Source organism: Chrysochloris asiatica, unplaced genomic scaffold (genome assembly GCF_000296735.1).
Source record: "Chrysochloris asiatica unplaced genomic scaffold, ChrAsi1.0 scaffold00033, whole genome shotgun sequence".
NCBI lineage: Eukaryota > Metazoa > Chordata > Mammalia > Afrosoricida > Chrysochloridae > Chrysochloris > Chrysochloris asiatica.
The window spans coordinates 706,173-730,919 of NW_006408551.1; the positions used below are offsets into that span (position 1 = coordinate 706,173).

The following is a 24,747-nucleotide window of genomic DNA, read 5'->3' on the forward strand; positions in this document are numbered from 1 at the left end:
AGCAAATCTGTACCTCAAATATAATGGCAATTTTAGGACATTTTCAGATAAACAGAAATTAAAGAAATTTGTGATAACCAGATCAATTTTATCAAAAAAAGTAAAGGAGGTTCTTTGGTCTGAGAATCGACAACAGTAGACAACAACCCAACATTTACATACCACAGCAATACCACCCAAAACTTAACCCAGATATAGAAGTTGGTTGGTTAGTTGTGGCCACTGAACTGGTTGCAACTCATAGCGACCCTGTATAGGATATCTGAAGTTGTAAATCTTCATGTGAGCAGAAAACCTCATCTTTCTTCCATGGAGTGACTGATAGATACAAAATACTACCCTTGCATTTAGCAGTCCAGGTAATAATCCACTACCCTACCAGGGCTCCTTTGATATTGTTATTGTTGTTAAGTGCCATCAAGTCAGTTCCAAATCACAGTGATCCTGTGTAGGGTTCTCCATGAAGGAATGGTGAGTTTGAACCACCAACCTTGAGGTTCAAATGAACCTTGTGGTCAAGTGGTTACCCTATAGCACCACACCAGATCTCCAATGATATAGAAGTAAAGCAAAATAAACCTACAGGACTGAACATAAGAACCAGAGATATCAATTTATAATAAAGACAGCTGCAAAGTAAAAAGAGCGAAAAGTGCAGTTATAGAACTTAACAACTGGTGAGGATGCCAAGTAAATTTAAAGATAAAACAGACTGCTTTAAACTAGGGGGAAATTAACAAACTGCAGGGTGACCTCATAGAAATTTAATACACCTGCACATTAAAACAAGAAAAAGGAAAACCATAAAGATTTAGTAAACATTAAAACAACAGCAATGAAGAAATTATAAGAAAGCACACACACCAAATGAACTCAGCACAGAAAAACATATGGAACAAAGAATCCAGTAGTACTACCAAAAAACAACACTGATGGCAGTCAATTCATACCTGATAATTACACTGAATGTCAATGGATTAAATACAGCAGTCAAGAAACAGAGTAGCATAATTCGTAAGAAAACAGGATCCTTTAATATGCTGTCCTCAAGACACACAGAATAATAGACTGAAAAACAAAGGCTGGAAAAAAATACATAAAGCAAAGGCTATAAAAAATGAGCAGGAGTGGCAATATCAGTCTCTGGTAAAATAGACACTAATGCAAATAACCAGCATTAGGGCCAAAGAAGGACATTATTTCATGGTTAAAAGGTCAATTGAACAAGAGGACATAACAATAAGAAACATAGTATACTCCCTGTAAAAGGCACACAAATCAAACTCTTAATAGATCTGAAGAAAGAAAAAGTCCTACACTAATAGCAGCAGATTTTAGTACACCATTAAACAACTTAACCTCATAGACTTATACAGAACACTCAACCCAATAACACCACTATATTCATCCTTTTCCAGTGCATATGCAGCATTCTCTAGAATAGACCATATGTTACACAGCAAAGCAAGCCTCAATAAACTTTAAAACACTGAAATAGTGCAAAGAATATTCTCAAATCATATTGATATAAAATTAGAAATCAATAAATTGAATAATACCCTGCTCAAAAGCTACTGGATGATAGAGAAAAATTTAAAAATGAAATAAAAAATATTCTTGAATCAAATGAGAATGAAATACAACATTCCCAAACCTACAAGACACAGTTAAAGCAGTTCTTAGAGGGCAATTTATAGCAATAAATACATACATCTCAAAAGAAGAAAGAACCCAAATCAACACATTAACCTAACAACATCAAGAATTAGTAAAAGAGCAGCAAAATAAGCCCACTGCCACCAGAAGAAAATAAATGGTAAATATTAGATACCAATAAACAAAACAGGAAACAGAAAAATAATAAGAAGAATCAACAAGACATGATGTTGGTTCTTTGAAAGGATTAATAAAATCAACTAATCAATGGGATATCGAATCTCAAAAAAAGGGAAGTTGTGAATAACACACAAAAAATTGATACAGGTAGCATCACAGCAGAATCAATTTTTGTGTGTTATTCATATCTTCCCTTTGGAATAGGAATTGTTAACCATGGTAGAGAAGTGGGTTATGAACTGAGCTGCTAACAGCAAGGTTAACAGTTTAGATCCACCAGCCAGTGCATGGAAGAAAGATGATTTTCTGCTCCTGTAAAGATATGCAGCCTTGGAAACCCTATTATGGGTCGCTATGAGCTGAAATTGAATAGACAGCATACAACCACCACCACTACCACCTCTTCTAGAAATGTTTTTCATTTCGTTCTGCACTTAAAGAGATAATATTTCTATGGGTATTTTACCCATGCTTCCTCCGTCCCTCAGAGTACATGCCACATATTACAATTTCTGATTTAAAATAGTATCTTATAGTCCATTTTGATCACTGAAAAAATAAACATTAGTAAAATCAACAGCATCTATAGTAAAATAAATAACAGAAAGGATAACTCCTATTTAAACTGGAAAAGGCTAAAAGAGATAAAAATAACTGCATACTTTAGACTACAAACTAAATAGAAAAGAATAGCATAATGTAACTTACTACAAATTAGAGATAGAAATTAATATTTAATATCAGTGTCCTGGAAAACATGTATTAAAAACAATGATGATCATAGTTATCATTGACTAAGATTTAAGAATGTACCATTTAATATATTTCTGATAATTCCTTAAAAGAGATCAAAGAAATGCAAACCACTCCCCCACACACATGCACATATGGTTTCTAAGACATTATGGGGAAACTGAGTTTCAGAAAGCTGCTTTTCTCAATACTCAGATACTGATAGTTGAGTTAGTTATACCTCTCAGTGTATTATATGTTATGATTAGTAATGAATGCATGGCTAGCTGTGATTTTATTTACTTGCATATATTTTTATCCCCATTTTCCACTGCTGTTGTGAAGTGCCATCAAATTGGCCCCAACCCATAGCTACTCTGTATAGGGCTTCTGAGGAGCAACTGATGAGCTTGAACCTCTGACCTTGTGATTCACACTGACTTTGCAGTAGCTTTGACTTAATCTATGCTCCCCAATTCTACCAGGTCTTCTCCACTCACACAGACAAGCCCACATTTCTTTCTGAAGTATATTTTCGTTTTGCCAAAAAGAGCTTCTACGGAGCTCTGGTAGCATAGTTGTTATGAATCCGGCTGCTACTCTCACGGTCAGCAGTTCGAAACCACCAGCTGTTCCATGGGAGAAAGATGAGGCTTTCTGCTCCCGTAAAGATTTATAGTCTCAGAAATCCTGTACAGGGTCGCTATGAGTCAGAACCGACTCTACGGCACATAAAAACAAGTGAATGCTCATTGGAGGACTGAGAAACGGTGACGTGGTGGAACTAAGTCTTTAGACACCCCGAGAGTGAAAGTCACCAGCGAAAAAAATGCGACAGTCAGAGTCCTGATATGGCGCTGTGGGTTAATATGCTGGACTGCAAGGTTGGTTTGAACTGCAAGGTTGGAGGTTCAAGCTCACCAGGAGCTCCTCAGAAACCTTATAAAGGGCCAATATGGGTCAGAATTAACTCAATGGCACTTAACAACAACAACATACCTTGATAGTCTTAGTGTGGTGCTATAGGATAAACACTGGACAATTATTCGCAAGGTCAGTGATTCAAACACACCAACCACTCCTCTGAAACCCAACAAAGGATCGTATGAGTTAGTAGTGACTCAACGGCAATAAATGACAACAACATACGTTGATGGTGCAAATATTTAAGCGCTCATAAACATTGATATCTTAGGCATTAGTAAGCTGAAATGGACTGGTTCGGCCACTTTGAAGCTGACAACTACGTGGTTGTCTCTTTAAAGTGTTCACCAGCAAAGATGTCATTTTGAGGACTAAGGTGTGCCTGACAAAAGCCATGGTATTTTCAATAACCTCATATGCATGTGAAAGCTGGACAGTGAATAAGGAAGACTGTAGAAGAATTGATGCTTTTGAGTTATGGTGTTGGAGGAGAATATTGAAAGTGCCATGGGCTGCCAAAAGAACCAATAGATCCATTTTGGAAGAAGTGCAGCCAGAGTGCTCCTTGGAGGCTATGACAGCCAAACTTCATCTCTCATACTTCAGACATATTGTGAGCAGGGACCAGTCGCTGGAGAAGGCTATCATGTTTGGTAAGGTGGAGGGTCAGAGAAAAAGAGGAAGACCTCCAGCGAGATGGATTGGCCAAGAGGGAGCATCGATGGACTCAAGCGTGGCAACAGTAATGAGGTTGAGTTAGGATCCAGCAGTGTTTCGTTCTGCTGTGCATAAGGTCACTATGGGTCGATACCGACTTGATGACACCTAACAACAACAAACAAACTAATAGAGTGGCCCTGAAGCCCAACCCGAGAAGCCTTGAGGGTGAGGTCTGACAATCTGTTTTGAAATGTGACAGCTTTCCAAATCCACTGGTACAGTTCTACTTTGCACTCCTGAGGTTGTCATCAGTCCCAATCATCTTGATGGCAACCAGTAACAACAGCAAGACAGTTTATTCACAATTGTATGTAGTAGGCCTTTTGTTCAAGTGTTTCTAGTTGTTACATACAATACATAGAAATATATTTGTTGAATTATAACCTGAAAGGGTCTTTTTCAAAAATTTAATAGTTATCCCTAAACTATAAGATTATACACATTTTATCTGACTGATAAAAGAATTTTATTTTTTCAAATAATAGGTAAACACAAGAGTAAGTGAGGATTCTTTGATCTTCAAACTGCTTTAGGTGGTATAAACATAAATCAAAATTAATTATACTGACTCATCTGATTCTTATTGTCTCTGTTTTAATTTCTAAGCTGTTTTAACTTCAGTCCTCTGAGAATACCAATCCCACACTGTGTTTTAGGCATTTTGCCAAGATGTTCCAGAACAGATTCCACAGTGATTTTTCGAACTGAGACGCCAAGAACAATTTTATTCCTTTAGCTACAGGTTTACTAACCAAAACAAATAGCAAACCTGCATAAACCTTGAACAACCCAGGGAAATCAGCATATCAACACCTTTATAATCTCAGAGTTAGAACTGACTCCACGGCACATAACCACCACCACCATAATCTTAGAGAATTCATGATAATTCTCAATACTCAGAACCGGTTCTCATTTTCAGATATAGACAGTATAAGAAAGTACTTCATAGGTTTATAATTAAAGTCCTTTGTGAAGAATATCTTTAAAATTTTAGTGATTAATAAGAGAGAGGTCCATGTATTTCCAAGGCCTCATGTGAATATAGATTAGAATTATGAACAATAGACTAGAAAGCCACAGATAAATTTTAACCTTAAAAACTAGGTTTGTTAGACAACCACTCTGAAGTAATGATTGCCTACCATAAGAGTAAGTAAAGTTTTCCTTTTCAATTGTCTTTGTAATAAATGGTCATATAATTCTATGTAAAAATATATTTGCCTTTATAAAATAATAGTTGTTAGTGCCAGTTTCCCCATTCTGTAATGAAACAAAAATTTATTTACACATCATTTTGAAATTGTATTATAATTTTGTTATTGTTGTTGTTTGACACACTTGAGTAGACCCTCTGCACAACAAAAAGAAATATTGCCCAATCATGTGCATACATACAAATCTTGTGCCCATCGCTACAGTCACTGTATAAATCCATCTCACTCAGTCTTCCTCTTTTTTACTGATCCTGTACTTTACCAAGCATGATATCTTTCTCCAGGGACTGATTCTTTCTGTTAACATATCAAGAGTACACGGGTTGAAGTCTCCCCATCCTTGCTTCTGTGGAGCATACTGGCTTTAATTCTTCCAAGACAGATTTGTTAGTTCTTCTAGTAGTCCATGGCATATGCAATTCTTCTTTGCCTTAAATAAAATGTGTCAATTCTTCTTTAGTCTCCCTTATTCAATGTTCAACTTTGTATGCAATTGAGGCAATTGAAAACACCATGACTTAGGTCAAGTGCTTAGTCCTCAAGGTGATATCTTTGCTTTTCTGTTGTTGTTTTTGTAACACTTTAAAGACTCTTTTGTAGAACATTTGCAGAGTGAAATATGTTGTTTGATTTATACTTGTTGTGAAGTGCTGTAGAGTCGGTTCCGACCCATAGTGACCCTATATAGTAGGGTTTCCAAGGAGCAGCTGGTGAACTTGAACTGCTGACCTTGCAGCTCAAATGGCTTTGCAGTCTGGCGCATTAACCCACAGCGCCACACCAGGACTCCTTGAATTATACTTAGATGGATACAAATGTGGATGTGTTCTTTTTTATATATTAGTTAATATAAATAGTGTTTTATACAAAGGAAAGAAAAACATACCTTACCTTAAATTATAGCTTGACAATAACAACAAAAAGATGCACACATAAATAGGACTATCAATCTCAAGTAAAAGAAGTTCACGTAGATAATGTCATTGTCTCATTTGATATTCTTCTCATTATTCATTTGCATGTTAAGATAAACAAAAATGAGCCAGTTACACATTAAGGTGAATTGCTTTTTCAATTCCTAATTTGTAAGGACTAAAAAAAAAAAAAAAACCTGAGTATCATGGATGTACTACTATAATGAAAAGAAAAAAATATATATATATCCTAAGATTTTTAGAACACTTAATACTGACAGGTATGTGAGTGATTGAGTTTAGTATCTCAGAGATGCCCTAAGAGGTCATGACTTGAGATAATGAGACAATAGTTAGGTTGCAAAGATTTCCTTCAGCACATCATCTCAGTTTCATCTACTATGGTTGTACCTTGTGCAAAACTCTATAATTTCAAGAAAACATACAAAAAATAACAAGTAACCTTGGAATTTAAAAATCTCATAAAATATTTATCAAAGGCTTTCAGAACTCATTGATAGTACAATAAGAAAAGAGAATCATGAACAAAGAAAATTATTCTGTTAGAAAATACAGCAAACATGAAAAGATATTTACCACTTATATGTATACAATTTAAAATTATATGATCACATAGAGAAAGTGATCACTTTAAGATGGTCGTGTTCATTTCCTTGGCTTGCTTAACTACTATTGAGAGCTGATTATTGATTTCACTTCTTTAAGTGTTTCTGAATTTTTTATACAGACGAGAAAAAAGTCAGGAAGCCATGATGAGAAATTGTACAATAACAACATTCATCTTGCTGGGACTGACTGATGACCCACAACTGAAGGTTCTAGTTTTCATCTTTCTGTTTCTTACCTACCTGTTGAGTGTGACTGGAAACCTGACCATTATCCTCCTCACCCTCATAGATAGCCATCTTAGAACAGCCATGTACTTTTTTCTACAAAATTTCTCCTTCTTAGAAATCTCATTCACAACTGCTTGCATTCCTAGATTTTTGTACAACATATCAACTGGTGACAAAATCATTACCTATAATGCTTGTGCTATTCAAATATTTTTTACTTACCTTTTTGGCATAACGGAATTTTTTCTCCTGGCCACAATGTCCTTTGACCGCTACGTGGCTATCTGTAAACCCTTGCATTACATGACTATCATGAGCAACAGAGTCTGCAACAGGCTTCTCATCAGTTGTTGGACGGTTGGTTTGTTAATCATAATCCCTCCACTTAGCCTTGGTCTAAGCCTGGAATTCTGTGACTCTAATGTCATCGATCATTTTTTCTGTGATGCCACCCCCCTCCTAAAGATCTCATGCTCTGACACGTGGCTTATAGAGAAAGTTATTTTAGTGTGTGCTGTGTTGACTTTCATCATGACCCTTTTGTGTGTACTTCTATCCTATATTTATATCATCATGACCATTCTAAGATTTCCTTCTGTTCAGCAAAGGAAAAAAGCCTTTTCCACCTGTTCGTCCCACATGATTGTGGTTTCTATTACCTATGGCAGCTGCATCTTCATGTATGTCAAACCATCAACAAAGGAAGAGGTGGCGCTTAATAAAGGTGTGTATTTGCTCATATCTTCTATATCACCTATGTTGAACCCATTTATTTACACCCTAAGAAATAAGCAAGTGAAAAAAGCTTTCATTGACTCAATCAAAAGAATTGCATTTCTCTCAAAGAAGTAATATAAAAAACAGTATTTGATGAATATACATGTAAAGATAAATAATCTCCAATTTTTCTGATAAAAATTTTAATATAGTTGTATCTTAATAATTTCTCATCCAGTTTTATTGACATATTTATTTAACATATTTAAAACTGCTTTAAATTACTGATGTTGTTGTTAAGTGCCATGGAGCTGGTTTCTACCATGCATAGGGTTTCCAAGACTTTTAAATCTTTTCAAGAGCAGAGACATTTACAACAGCAAGATAAACATCTTTCTCCTGCTGAGTGACTGGCGGGCTCAAACTGCAGGCCTTATGGTTTGCAGTCCAGTGCTTAACCTATGAAGCAACTGCTCTCCTAAGTTTACTGGTATTACTATTTATATCCTTTACTTCAAATCTATTTAACAATGACATCCAACATGATACTATTATAAGGCTAGAAGTTATAAATAATGTTTAATACAGTGATTAAAAGCAATGTTTTTTTTATGAATGCATTATAATTTCAGCACTAAGAAAATGCAATAGACTTAAATACCAGGAAAATATTACCAGTGTAAAAACATGCAAAATTTAGTAACTATTATTTTCATTATTTAGCTTGTTGTTGTTAAGTGCTGTGAAGTTGGTTCCAACCCAAATGACCCTATATAGAGTTTCCGAGGAGCAGCTTGTGAGCTTGAACCACCAACCTTGCAGTTCAAATGGCTTTGCAGTCTGATGCATTAGCCCACAGTGCCACACCAGGACTCCATTATTTACTTATAGTAAATAAAGGAAAGCTCTAGGTCCCACAGATGAAGAGGGAATTGAAAACAGCAGCTAAAGCCTATTATTGTTGTTGTTGTTGTTGTTAAGTGTTCTCAAGTTGGTTCCCATTCATAGCAACCCTGTACAGGGTTTCTAAGGAGTGACTGATTGTTTTGACCAGACAACTTTGTGAGTTCATTGCTTAGTCCCTGGTGCCACACCAGGACTTCGAAGCCTATTCTTGTTAAGTGACTTCAAGTAGGCTTCAACTCAAAGCAACCCTATATAAAGTTTCCAAAGAGCAGCAGGTGGATTTGAACTGTTTACCTTGCAGTTTTCTTGCACCACCACACCAAAGTCCATTGCTGTTGCTGTTTAGTGCTGTTGAGTCAGTCTGACCCATAGCAACCCTACATACGGTTTCTGAGGAGTGGCTGGTGAGTTTGAACCTTGTGGTTCAAACCAACCTTGTAATCAAGTGCTCATCCTACAGCACCATACTAGGACACTAAATGTGGTATGAACTCCAGGTGTAGAGCACCCCTGGGCTGAGAATCACAAAGTTGGCAGTTCAAACAAACCAGCTGCTCTTGGAAATCCTATACAGGGTTGCTATGAGTCGAAATTAACCCCATGGTACTTACCAAGAACAACAAATGTAGTATAGGTTGGAGGAAAATGTGATAGAGTTTGAAAAACGATGTTCAGCGTATCCTGGTAATATTCCATACCAATTCACATTGATATGGAATATTAATATAATAATGTGATGAAAGAAATTAGAATTGACAAAACAGCATGAAGCTAAGATGACTAGACTCACTGCCTCCCATTCTATTCCCACTCATAGTGGACAGTGACCCACAACCACCATGGGGCCAGCCCATGCTTGGGCTATGACATTCCCAAGAGTTTCCAGAATTGTAACTCTTCACAGAAGCAGACAGCCTCATGCTTCTTCTGCAGAGTGGCTGGTGGGTTTAAACCACAGACCTTGTTATTTGCAGTTCAGTGCCTATCTTACAGCATTATCTGGACCCTTTAAGATGACCTGAGAACCATATTATTATGCAAATAATGCACACATTACACGATTTTCCATGCTGCACAATCCCTGTGCGTTATTTTTATAAGTGCACTGTCCTGGTGTGGTGCTGTAGGATAAAGCACTGGACCACAAGGTCAGTTAAACTGCAAGTTCGCCAGTTCAAGCTTACCAGTTGCTCCTCAGAAACCCATACAGGATCACTATGAGTTGGAACCGAGTTGACAGCACTTAACAACAATACCAATATTTTCTACATGCTACTGACTTTAATTTTAATTTCTGTCCAATGGATTTAATATTAAGTCTTCTTATTTGTGCCAGTTGATGTGGAGGTTTGGTTTTCGGAAGCAGATCTTTATCAGCCTACCCTCCAGTTTCTAAAGCAGTCCATTTCCTGGCAGGATCCCTTCTCTGCTTCACCCCAGCCTAGGAGGTTAGAGGTATCTGCGCACCCTGGTTTGGAGTGGTCCTTCAGGTGCCTGAGGCTAGTGTGCAGCAGCAATACACATTCTGTCTTGCCATCCAGGTGGCTGGCTGCAATACTGGTCTGTTTCAATTTCCTGTCCATGAGAATGTCTAGGGATAGGCATGAGGGTCATAAGTATAGAGGTATTGTGCATCCTCACTTGGATGAGATGTGTCCAACTGGTCAGCCTGGGCAAAGATAAGCTATAAATAACTTCACTGCTCTCAGATCCTACCACAAATTGGTCCAGAACTAACTCACAGTTTCAATAGTTTATTTTTTACTGGGGTACTGTCAAACTTCATCCATCACTTCTTGATCATGAAACTAAGATGACTAGACTTAGTCTTTATTATACAAATATAATCAAAAGTATATTTTGGATTATTGAATGTGGGTTACTGAGGCCTAAATGTCATGAAACATGGGGGTATATGCATGGGTGCTCTAAGCCCAAATTTGTATTTGCATGTATGTGAATTATTTATGGGGACATGCTATTTGAGGAAAAATACAATAACACACTCCTGATGGGAAGGAGAATTTTAGAAACTTAAGCGAAAAAACAAAAACAAACTACCATTTACATCAAGTTGATTCTAACTCACAGCCATCCTTCCTACAGGACAGAGTGGAACTGCCTCACAGGGTTTTGAAGGCTTTATATACAATCTTTACACTAACAGATTGCCACATCTTTTTACTAATGTTGGGTTCAAACTGCAGTCTAGGATTCACTACTTTACCATCTGGACTCTTTCAACTAAAACCAAAGAATGAATTGATAAACTGTAAAATGAGATAGGTTCAAGTATTTATGTTCTATATTTTTCTTTTCTTTTAAAATGAAAGACTTTTAGTTTGTAAAGAACTGCTGACCTTGCAGTTCAAACTGATCTTGTGGTCCAGTGCATTACCCTGAAGTGGCATACCAGGACTACCATATATATCATTGAAAATTAATTATGTAAGCTAGATAACATTTTGATTAAAAATTCAAAACTAAAATTACACTCTATCATGTAAGCAATAAAATGGCAAGTACTTACATAGAGATAGCACAACACAGAGGTACTTAGGAGAAATCTATGTTCTTGAATATCTATTATCACTATTAAAATTTTTTAATAGACTTAAAGTAGAGGATCCCATATTCATCTTAAGTAATTACAAATACAATAAAATAAAAGTGGAAAATGAAATTTTAAGATAAAATTAAAAGCAGTGACAATAAAAAGATAAAATAATACAAAAACTGATTCTGTATAAAATACAGATGATAAAATCTCACACACATACAATTAAGGGAGAAAATAAAGTAAGTAACATATTCAATATTAAAAATAAGGAATATGACGTGAATAAATATCAATACACAATAGATTTAAAATATATATATAACGAAGTCCTGGTGTGGTGCTGTGGGTTAATGTGCCAGCCTGCAAAGTTGTTTGATTGCAAGGTCGGTGGTTAAAGCTCATCAGCTGCTCCTTGGAAACCCTATACAGGGTCGCTATGGGTTGGAACTGACTTAATGGCACTTACCAACAACAACAAATATATATAACAGAGTCCTGGTGTGGTACTGTGGGTTAATGCACTGGGCTTCAAAGTTGGTTTGAACTGCAAGGTTCAAGTTCACCAACTGCTCCTCAGAAACCCTATACAGGGTTGCTATGGGTTGGAACCAATTCGATAATACTTAACAAAAACTATATATATATATTCAGTTCTACAGCAAGATAGACAAATCGGAATAAGTTCAAATTTCTTGGTAAATTAGAAATTAAGAAATGTAATTTTTTATAACAATATCCTTGTAATTTATGGGGAAAGTGAATATAGTTCTGCTTATAAAATAGAAACAGGACCAAATTCCTTCAAAAACCATTCTTACTAACTTTAAAAAACCCTAAATAATCCCATTAAACCATTTTAGACAGTTGAAAAATAAAATATCACAATGCTATTTAGGTACATAAATAGAAACTTTCTATATGGAGTACAAACAAGTTAATGCTAGCTACACATTAAAAGAAAAATAGAGTGTGGCCAAGAAGAGTTTAATTTAGTAATAAAGGAAAACGATGTTTTGGAGACTCTATTCTCATCTTATATCAATCATAAAGGATAGGTACCATAAGAAAGCATGAAGAGATGCTTAGAAATTTTTTTTTAAATATCTAATAGCTGTTACAAAGAATCCTCAGTAAAACGGTATTATGATATTTGAGTAAAATAAATCTAGTTTAAGAGACTGAAATAACACTAGATTGTAATCACTTCTTCATTGTCGTTGTTATTATTAAGTGCCATGGAGTCGGTTCCGTCCCATAGCGACCCTGGATAGTGTTTCCAAGGAGCAGCTGGTGAGCTTGAACCGCCAACCTTGCAGTTCAAACAGCTTTGCAGTCTGCCGCATTAACCTACAGAGCCACACCAGGACTCTCATATCGGGCTGTGAACCGCAAGGTCAGCTACCAGCTGTTCCTAGGGAGAAAGATGAGGCTTTCTGCTCCGGTAAAGATTTACAGCCTCGGAAACCCTGTGCAGGGTCGCTATGAGTAGAAACCGACTCCACGTAATCACCACCTCTTCACTAGTCAACATTTTTTTGAGGAACTTAAAAAGTAAATAAACTACAAATAAAATTTATCACTGCATGGCGCTGTGGGTTAATTTGAACTGCAAGGCTGGCGGTTCAAGCTCACCAGCTTCTCCTCAGAAACCCTATCCAGAGTCACTATGGATTGGAACCTACCTGATGGCACTTGCCAACAACAATACTAAAGAAAATACAAGTGTTACTTTTAAACACTTTAATACGGACATTTTTAACTCCAAAAATGACGTTTTAGAATGCATGACATTTTAGCATTGTATCACAGTTTAATTAGCAGCAATTTTTCTGAGTAGCAATAAAATAAATTATGTCTTTAAACTTACGTCTTTTTTGTTTCAAAGTAAATAGGTATACATTTTACTAACATTATTGAGAACATGTGGCTCTGTAGGAAAAGCACTCCACCATCCGTTTGGTTTGAACTTCAAGACTGGCAGGCCAACTCTCCAGTTGTTCTGTGGAAATCCTATGCAGGATTGTTAGGAGTTGAACTGACTCATAACTCATATCACTTAACAACAACAGAGAAATCATAGAATTGAGAAAAGTATTCAAAATAAAAGTACATTTAAAGATTAGTAGCCTATTTTTTATATAGTAATAATACCTAAATGACAAAGTAAGAAAATCTATGCCAATCACAGTAGTAAGAAAGGAGTGTCATTGAAAAGAAAAGCATAGCTCTCTATATGGAAAAATTGGTTTAAAGATATAAAATAAGTTCTGAAGAAAACAAAAGTTATCTTATTCTTGGATACAAAGATTTAACATCAGGATTATAAGAACTCAGCCAAAGCTAATTTATAAAATGAAATACAGTTCTCAACAGAATTCCAGTTTTGCTAAGAATCACAAAAAATTATTTTGAGTCACCTCTAGTAATTAAATCTTATAAACAACTCATAATTGTATGCATAAGATACAGTAAGATAAACTTAAAATATGTATTGACCTAGATCAGAACAAAGAAAACTGAAATATGTTTGTACAAAAAACCCCAATATATTATAATGCAAAATTAAAAATTTTTGGTTTCTTGGATCTACAATCAGTGGCCATGGAAGTAGTAGTCAAGTAGTCAAATAGTGTATTTTATTGGGAAAATCTGCTGCAAAAGACGTTTTTAAAGTCATAAAGAGTAAAGATGTCTCTTTGAGGACTATGGTGTACCTGAACCAACCATAGTATATTTAATCACTTGTGGTGCCGTGGGTTAATGCTCTGAACTGCAGAGTTGGTTTGAACCACAAAGTTGGCAGCTGAAGCTCACCAACCATGCCTTGGAAAACCTATGCAGGATTGCTAAGGGTTGCAACCAACTAGACAGCACACAACAATAACAGCAACATGCATGGGAAAGCATAAAAAAGACCTAAGAAGAATTGATCCAGGAAGCATCAAAAGAAGGTGGAGTAAACACATAAAGTCATTATATCAAAAAGAGTTGTTCAGTGTTAAACAATTCAAAAGTTAGCCCTAATATTAAAGCTATCCATCAAGAACCTGTGATATTCAAGAATGCCCAGACTTGCAGACAGTACCCATTTGACCTAGCCTTGATGGCTTGATGATCAGAACTCAACTAGAGGATGTTTAAAAAAAAAACAATTTTTGATAAAGGAAACAAGTGTAAATTGCTACAATTTGATGAACTTGTTCTATACTTATGGATGTAGTAGCTCAAAATACTAACTGAGAGGGAAGGCGTCTTCACATCAAGTAACAATGTTATCCCCTCTGTAAACAGGGTAGATAGGGATGGTCAACTGGGACAAAGGCTATGTAAAATCAGGGGAGGGGGGCAATAAAGGCAAGAAGTGAATGGCTTACAAGTTTTCAAGAGAAAGTTTAGATTAAGAGTGTGTGGGAGACCCCATCTTGCCAACCCATCCCTAGTCCCTAGCAGCGGTTTTCTGTGCTTCCAGCACCCTGAGAGCTGCGCTGCGCACCGACGGAGTGGATATGGGCAGAGCGATGGTAGCCAGGCTCGGGCTGGGGTTGCTGCTTCTGGCACTGCTCCTCCCCACTCAGATTTATTAAAATCAAACAATTCCTACAGTACTTCAAAGTAACTCCTCCTCCTAGTTCACAGCTACTACAAATTCACCTAATGCCACCACCAAGGGAAATGGACGTCCCCTGCCATGTGCAGCCAGTATCATCCTGGTCTCACTCTCCCTTCTACACTTCTACTGTTAAAGAGACTCAGGCCAAGAAACAGCTCTACTTCCCCATCTTCTAAAGCCAATCCAAATGGTGGCTACCAGTCTAGCATCGCAAGGAAAAATCAGATCTTCATCATATCTACTATTTTCACTTCTTATTTTATTGACACAGAAAATCTAAAATTTCACTGATTTGAAGAGCTCATGGAGGGTTTTATGACATGATGAATGCCAATATTATATGAGTTGGAGTTGTTTCGTGTACAAGATGAAAAGATGCAACATTCAAAAATTAAGAGATGGTTTTCTTAAATGTGGACAAAGAAATATGGACACTCACAACTCTACTTAAAAAAAAGAAAAGGTTTTATCTTATCTAGAGATAAACCATGGGGTGTGGAATGAGGATTCAGTTTTCATTTTGTTCATTAAATCTATAAGGCCATAAAATGATTAGGTAATATAAAAAGCTTCCCTGGTTCTATTTATATGTACATTAGAAGGAACCTCCAGATGTTACTGTAAATCCTCCATGTGTTGTTTTAGCAGCACTAATTTAACGCTGATATACTCTAGATAATATAAAGTTTTACATTGTTATGCTATCACTGTTTTTTTGGGAACTGGACTCTTACTTTGAAGCTTTGGATTTGACATTGCAGTTGACATGTGTCAGGGAATGATGGATAGGAATGTACCCCAAGTCTAAGCATAATGAGAATTTTGCTTATACAATTAGGAAGTCCGTGGTTAGACATTTCCCATCTCTCTTCAATCCAGCAAGAACACCTGATTAATTTTGCTAAATGGATTCCAAAGAGTAGGAAGTACATTGACCTCACCTCATTTCAAAATGCTGCTATCATGACTAATTGCAGCCGTCACAACTGTAAAGGTAGAAGTTTTGTAACAAAAACAGGGAGTAGTCAATCTCAAAGTCCAGAAACAAAGGACAGTAAGACTCTCAAGGGAGAAGAGCCCAAAAAGAATGTGGGACCCTATTCAGAGAAGCAGCAACACCAGAGTTGGAGGCAGAGATGAGGACATGGAGAGATAGAGCAATTGAGGACTCTAGACTCATGGAAAGAGAAAGACTGAGTGCTTATGGTCAGGAGGCAGGCTTGTGCCCTCTGGTTGTTAAAATGATTGTATATTCCTGAGTGTTTTTGCATACATACAGCCCACACACACCCCAAAAAAGCAGAGAGAATAATAGCAAATATTGTTGAATGATGATGCACAGAGGAGACTGGAGATTATAATCATTGTAATAAAACGATGGTGTAAAAGTGATGTTATCCCATGTAAACTATCTCTCAATTCACAATAAAAACTAAAAATTGAAAAAAGGAACCTGAAGAACCTGTAATATGAAAGGAACAAGTCCAATCTACACTGACGTCATTGACTCCAGGAATTGAAAGAATGCAAACTGAAATCTTTCTATAAACCAATACAGCACTGGAGACGTTCATTCATTTAATCCAAGAAATTTCGAAGACAGCTATTTAGCCAATCAATAGGAAAAAAAATCCACATTTGTGCCCATTTCAAAGAAAGGTGAGAATGCAAAAATCATTGAGAAATACCATTAATGCCACCTGCAGAAGAACAACATAGATAGAGGAACACTGAGACAGGTTTGCATGGCCTAGTGGGACAGAGATAGTGATGCATACTCAACCTTGGAACAACAGGGCTCTGGGATAGAGGGATCTAGGTATAGCTTGAAGAGGGTAAATAATACTAAAATACTTGACTGCCTTATGAATATTAGTTTCCCTTGCCTATTATTGTAACATAGACACTTGAGTGGGATAGAAAGGAATGTTGGGAAACATGGTTAGAGAAAACTTGTAAGCCCGCCTTCAGCCTATAACTGATTGGAATACCTAAAAGGGGTTCTGCAACTTGCCCAGTGAAATAGGCCTCATGCAAAGCCTTTACAGGGTATAGGACTTAGGTGGAATCCTGAGTCCCATCCACAACCTTGTGAGGTGAGACATTCCCACTAGAAAGGACAAGTAGACTGGAATAGCTACAGTGACAGAAAGATACATCTTCATGATGAACCTGACCTATACTCAGAGCGGTAGTTACTCTAAATACCAATAGAGAGGGAAAGAGTCTTCAAGTTTCAATGCTATCCACTCTGTATACAGGGTAGATAACAACAGCCAACTTAGACATTGGCTACCTAAAATGAGGGGACAATAAAGGCATGAAGTGACTGGCTTACAAGGTTTCAAGAGGGAGCTTAGTTTAAGAAAGAGTCCCCACTGAATAGTTATCATCTTGTCTAGTTGGGTCTGGTGAAAGGAGATGGGGATAAGATTCGTAAGATTCAATAGTGAATAACTGTTATCATGACTAATCGCGACTGTCACACTTGTAAAAGTAGAAGTTTTGTAACAAAAAAAAGGGGAGTGGTTAATCTTACTGTGCAGAAACAGAGGATCCTTGGACCATCAAGAAAAAAGCACACAAGCAGAGTGCAGGACCTTATCTAGAGAAGCAACAGCACCAGAGATGGAGGCAGAGAAGGGGACAGGGAGAGGAGGTGCAGCTGAAGACTCTAGATTTATCAACTAAGAAGAGAAGGACTAAGAACTGGTGGCCAGGAGCAGACTTGCAGAATGTGCCCTTTGGAGATATAAATTATTATATATGATTAATGCTTGTGTGGGTTTTTTTTGTTTGTGTGTTTTTTAAAAAGCTAAAGTGGATAGAAAGAAATGCTTTTAACTGATGGTATATGAAGGGGATTATAATCAATGTAATGAAACAAGTTATATGAATGGATGAATGTGAAACTGATGATGTGCTTTGTAAACTTCCACTCAATCCACAATAAAGTATCTCATGATCAAAGGGTTAATTGAGCAAGATGACATAACCATAGTAAATATCTACATTCCCAAAGAAAGAGCACCAAGATACATGACGCAAACCTTACTAGAATTGAAGAAAGAAATAGATAAATCTACAATTATAGTGGGAAATTTTAACATGCCATTCTCAAAAAGGGGCAGAACAACCAGAAAGAAACTCAACAAAGTTATAGAAGAACTAAAGAACACAATCAAACAATTTTACCTCATGGAGGAATACAGAGCATTCAATCCAACAACAGCACAATATACATTCTTCTCCAGTGTGCTGGAACATTTTCCAGAATTGACCATGTGCTAGGTCACAAAGCAAGCCTCCATAAATTTACAAACATCAAGATTCTACAGATCATCTTCTCAGACCACAATGCTATAAAACTAGAAATCAACAATAAAAAGACCAAGGCAATAAAGTTGAATACATGGAAACTGAACAACATGCTGCTAAAAAGCAACTGGGTAAAAGAAGAAATAAACTGTGAATTAACAAAGTTCCTTTAAACAAATGAGAATGAACACACAACATACCAAAATCTTTGGGACACTGCGAAAGCAGTGCTGAGAGGACAATTTATTGCAATTAATGCACACATCCAAAAAGAGAAAAGAAACAAAATTAACACATTAACACAGCACCTCCAACCATCAAAAGCAGACCAGCAGAGGGAACCTACAGTCACCAAAAGAAAGGAAATAATAAAGATAAGAATAGAAATAAACGAGATGGAAAACTGAAAAACTATAGAAATAATCAACAGGAAAAGAAGCTGGTTCTTTGAAAGGATTAATAAAATTGACATATCACTGGCAAAACTAACAAAAGAAAAGAGGTAGATGACACAAATAACTCGCATTAGAAACCACATGGGCGATGTCACAACAGAACCAAATGAAATAAAAAGGATAATAACAGAATGCTATGAAGAGTTGTACTTCAACAAATTTGAAAACTTAGAAGAGATGGATATAATTCTAAAAAAAACATGATCTACCCAAACTTACTCAGAATGAAGTAGAAAACTTGAACAAACCCAAAACAAAAGAAGACATTGATCAAGTCATTAAAAAATAACAGAGCTTCAGGACACAGGGATTGAGGCATGGTTTGAAAGGGCTAAAGAGGGGAATAATATTCAGATGCTTGGCTGTCTTTTGAATCTTGGTTTCCCTTGCCTACTATAGACACTTGGGGAGGGGGAAGGAATATCCAGAAACATCACAATAGAAACTTATAAACCCGTCTTTAGCCTATAACTGATAGTTGTTGTTGTTAAGTACCATGGAGTCAGTTCCAACTGCACAGGTTTCTGAGGCTCTAAATCTGTATGGGAGCAGAACACCTCATCTTTCTCCCATGGAACTGCTGGTAGTTTTGAACTGCCGACCTTGAGGTTAGCAGCTTGATTCATTGGAATACCTTAAAGGGGGCTAGAAATTGCCCAGTGAAAGAGACCTAAGGTCAATCTTTTGCATTCCGCGGGAGAAAGATGAGGCGTTCTGCTCCCGTAAAGATTTACAGCCTCGGAAACCCTGTACAGGGTCGCTATGGGTCGGATCCGACTCGATGGCACTTAACAACAACAACAACAACATAGGTGAAAGCAGAATCCCATCCAGAATTGTCTGAGGTGGGAAATTTCCACTGGAAAGGACGAGTAGACCAGCCTGGAGTGGCTAGAAGAACAGAAGATACTTCGTGAAGAAAGACCAGCAGGAAAAATCAGAAACAATAATGGCAGTATAATTGATTACTACATGAACAAGTAAGCTGTTCGCCTGGGAGCCAGCCATCAAGGCAAGTGGTCAGATCCCCTCAGAGCTAACTCCCTTCCAAGACTAAGATTCAAGGGGAATACATGAGCAGGCATGTTGTCCGGCTGGTGACCACATTGCTCACTGATAAGGGGAAGAGAGGTAAAAAAAACAGCAAACAAAAGAGACCTACAAAAGTTGAAGAATGTACCATCCTCCTGGATAGGAAGACTTAACATTGTGAAAATGTCAATGCGGCCCAAAACAATGTATACATACAATGCAATCCCAATCCAGATTCCAACAACATTCTTCAAAGAGATGCAAAAAACAATTATAAACTCTATATGGAAAGGAAAGAGACCCAGGATAAGCAAAACACTGCTTAAGAAGGGGAACAAAGTTGGAGGTCTCTCACTTCCCAAATTCAAATTTTACTACATGGCTACAGTGGTCAAAACAGCCTGGTTCTAGTACAATGAAAGATGCATTACTCAATGGAACAAAATCGAGAATCCAGAAATTAACCCATCCACATACAGACAACTGACTTTTGACAAAGTACCTAAATATATCACATGGGGGCAGGGGAGATAGTTTCTTCAACAGATGCTGCTGGCAGAACTGGAAAGTGATATGCAAAAGACTGAAACAAGACCTTTACTTCATGCCCTATACAAAATGAATTTAGCATGGATTACAGATCTAAATGTGAATCCCAAAATTATGAAGGTCATCAATGAAAAAACAGGGACAAATGTGAGGGAGCTAATTCAGGGCATATACAGACTACCAAACATTTTTAAAAGCAGACAAAATAGATGAGTGGGACATACTAAAAATTTAAAACTTACGTGCATCAAAAGACCTCACCAGAAGAGTAAAAAGGGAACCCACAGAATGGGAAAAATTATTTTGCAACGATACATCAGATAAGGGACTCATTTCTAAAATATATAGGAAACTACAACACCTCTACAAGAAAAAAACAAATAACTCAATTTAAAAATGGGCAGAGGACATGAACAGACACTTCACCAACGAGGAGATCCAGGCAGCCAACAAACATATGAAGAAATGTTCACGATCACTAGCCATCAGAGAGATGCAAACCAAAACAACAATGAGATATCATCTCACACCAGCAATAACAGCAAAGATCAAAAAAGCAGAGGACAACAAATGCTGGTGAGGATGTGGAAAGACTGAGACCCTCCTACATTGTTGGTGGAACTGCAAAATGGTCCAACCACTCTGGAAAGCAATATGACACTTCCTCAGAAGTTTGGAAATATAAATACCTTATGACCCAGCAATTCCCCTACTTGGCATTTACCCACAAGAAATACGAGCCATAACATGAGTAGATATATGCACACCAATGTTCATAGCAGCACTATTTACAATAGCAAAAAAATGGCGACAGTGTGTGCCCATCAATTGAAGAATGGATAAACAAACTGTGGTACATACACACAATGGCATACTACATTACCTTGAAGAAAAACAAGGAAGCTGCATGACATCATATAACATGGATGAACCTTGAGGACATTATGCTGAGTGAAATTAGTCAATCACAAAAGGAGAAATACTGCATAAGACCATTATTGTAAAAGACTAAGAAAAAGAACCCACTCAAAAGGGGGGGAAAAAAACTATCGATAAAATTGTTGATCACTGGGATGTATGGGATGAGAGGTGGGGATGGAGGGAAGGAAGAAAGAGTGCAGGGTAGGGAATAGACACAGGAGAGCCTGGGAGCTGGGAGTGGGGGCTGGCAATACATAAGAAGGGGGAGGGGAAAAACAAGAACAAGGAGGACAGGAGAATGGTTGGGCAGGCTCGCATGGGCTAGGTGGGAAAGAGGTAAATAACGATGTATGCAAAACCTTGGAATAAGAGGATATAGGGATTGAGGCATGGCTTGAAAGGGGAAAAGAGGAATAATGTTAGGATGCTTGGCTATCTTTTGAATTTTGGTCTCACTTGCCTACCATTGTGAAACAGACACTTGAGGGAGGAGGATAGCCAGAAATATCATAACAGAAAACATGTAAGCCTGTCTTCAGCCTATAACTGACTGGAATGCCTTGGGGAGGGCAGGAAACTATTCAGACCCATAATGGGGGCAGGTGATTATAAAGGCATTATAAGCTTTCAAGAGGGAGCCTTGTTCCAGATGGAGCAGGGATAGGCAGAACCTCCAATGAATTATTTCCAAACTGTTGGGACCAGGCTGATGAAAGGAAATGGGGATAAGATTTTGTGGTACAACAGTGAATAACTACTGTCAGGATTGACTGACTGTGAGGGCTGTAACTGTAGAGGCAGATTTTTTTTTTCTGTTTTGGGTTTTTTTTTGGCAAAAGGAGGACACTGATTGATTTTACAGCCCAGGAGTGGAGGTCCCTAGGACCATCATGCAAGAAGAACGGAAAGTATGACCCTACCTAGGGAGCCAATGAGGCTAGTCATGGAGACAGAGATGATGGTGTGGACAGATAGAGTGGCTGGGGACACAGGACTTAGGGAAGGAGAGGAGCTGTTTGCCGATAGCCAGGGTCAGTGGGCCTGTGGGGTGTAGCCTTTGGTTATTTGATGATGCATGGAAGGGATTGTAATCATTGCAATGAAATGGTAGGATGAATGTGAAGCTGAAGTGGGATAGAGGCAAATAATGATGAATGCTCAACCTTGGAACAACAGGGCTCTGGGATGCAGGGATTGAAACATGGTTTGAATGGGGAAAGGGGAGGAACTAATGTTAATTAGATGCTTGGCTGTGTTTTGTATCTTTGTTTCCATGGAAGAGCACTATAAAACAGAAACTGGAGGGGGAGAGAAAGGCATAGCCAGAAATAGCACCATAGAAAGCTTGTAAGTCTGTCATCTGACTATAACTGATTGGAATATCTAAAACCGGGCTACAACATGCCCAGTTAAGGAGGCTTTCTGCAGACCCTCTGCATTACACAAGACCATAGGTGGAATCCTGAACAGCATCCAGAATCATCTGAGGGGAAATTTCTGCTTGAAACAACAAGCAGATCAGCCTAGAGTGGCCAGAGGAACAGAAGATACTTCCTGAAGGAAAGATTGACAGGAAAAATACGAAACAATATAGGCAGATCAACTGATTACTACAAGAACAACAAGTGGCTTTCCCAGAAGACATCAGGGCAAGTGGTCAGGTCCCCTTTAGGGCAAACCCCCTTTTAAGATTAGTACTCAATGGGAATACATGCTCTGATTGGTAACCACGTTCATCACCAATAAAGGGAAGTGAGGGGAAAGCAGCAATGAAGGTGCAAGCTAAGTCCTACAATGCTCAATAGACTCCTGTGGACTGGGATGGAGAACTGGTTGAACGACAGTGTGGCAAGTCCAGGGGACTCTTGGATTCAGAGTCAGTAACATAGCCACAGAGGACTAGAGTTGCGAGTGAAGCATCCAGTTGATAAGAAGAGAGGTCACATGCATAAGTGCACCCACACTTGCAGATAATACCCACTTGACCTGGCCTCAATGACTGGATGATCAGAGCTAAACCAGAAGAAGGAAGAAGAGGGTAAAAAGAATAATCTGATACAATTTGATGAACTTGACCTGCACCTATGGAAGAAATATTTCAAAAGAGGGAACAAATCTTCACAGCGAGGATCATTCCCATCCCCTCCACACATGAAGAGGACAGGGATGGGCACCTTGGACACTGGCTACCTAGAATGGGAGGGCTACAGAGGCAAGAAGTGACTGGCTTACAAGTTTTCAAGAGGGAACCTAGATCCAGAGGGTGTGGATCAAGGTAGAATCTCCACTAAGTAGTATCCAGTCTGTCTAGTTGGGGCTGATGAAAGGAGATGCGGATAGGTCGCTTACGATACAATAGTGAATAATGGTTATCAGGGCTGATTGTAAGGGCTGGAAATGTAAAGGTAGCTGTTTCGTGGCAAAGGGAGGGGAGGGATTAACTTTGCAGTCTAGGAGTGGAGGCTCCTGGGACCTTCAAAGAAGAAGAGCAGAGAACGGAAGCCTACCCAGAGAAGCAGTGATGCCAAGGATGGAGGCAGAGACAATGACATAAGAGCTTTTTCTCCCTACATTACACAAAAAGAGACAACAATCATGTAGCCAAGAAATAAGCATACCCCATAAGTTTCCACCATTGACACAAGAGTCAATAACAGCTGCTAAACATTACATGAGAAAAGGGAACACAATCTCCTGATCATATCCACCAGGAGACACCAATTAAGCTCAATAATATAACAACAAACATCCATTTAAGCGTTTAAAAAAGGACATAACTACTGGAAATGACTGAAAAAAAAAAAAAGATCTAAAACACAACAAACTATCTCAAAACATGTCCAAAAAAAGACAAGAATAACTGAGACCAAAAAAAAAAAAAAGAGTAACTGGAAGACAAATCTCTCAATATTGCTAAGATAGAAGAGCAAGCTGAAAAACAGATTTAAAAAATCTGAAGAGAGTCTAAGATTCATGCTGGATAACATGAAGAGGAACAACTTAAGAATTATTGGCATTCATCTTGAAAGATGAGAAGATAAACATTCAAGAAGCCTAATGTACCCTAGGAAGGATCAACCCCAAAAGAAAGTCACCAAGACATATAATAATGAAGCACTCCAAAATCAAAGACAAGGAGAAAATCCTAAAGGTGGCCAGGGAGACGAGAAATGTCACTTACAAAGGCAAGGAAATCAGATTAAGCTCTGACTATTCAGCACAAACCATGCAGGCAGAAGGCAGTGAGGAGACACATACAAAACTTACAAGAAAAAAAATGTGAATCAAGAATTGTCTATCCAGTAAAACTATAAATCAAATATGATGGTGCAATCAAAACATTCCAGGATAAACAGAATCTAAGAGATTTTATCAAAACCAATCCAGCACTTCAAAGCATCCTAAAGGGAGTTCTTTGGCCTGAAGACCAACAAAAACAGACAACAAACAAGAGATTGACACAACTGGAACTCAGTTGA

General features: G+C 37.8%; 1 protein-coding gene across 1 annotated transcript; it reads left to right on the forward strand.

Moving 5' to 3' along the window:
• Window positions 1–7,116: 7,116 nt before the first annotated feature.
• On the forward strand, window positions 7,117–8,052 carry LOC102835403 (olfactory receptor 6C2-like). Its single transcript, XM_006859383.1, has one exon. The coding sequence runs from the start codon at window positions 7,117–7,119 to the stop codon at window positions 8,050–8,052; it is 936 nt and encodes a 311-aa protein (XP_006859445.1).
• Window positions 8,053–24,747: the final 16,695 nt, after the last annotated feature.

Coding starts and splice junctions, on each gene's coding strand:
- LOC102835403 (XM_006859383.1), top strand. CDS start 7,117: ATGAGAAATTGTACAATAACAACATTCATCTTGCTGGGACTGACTGAT.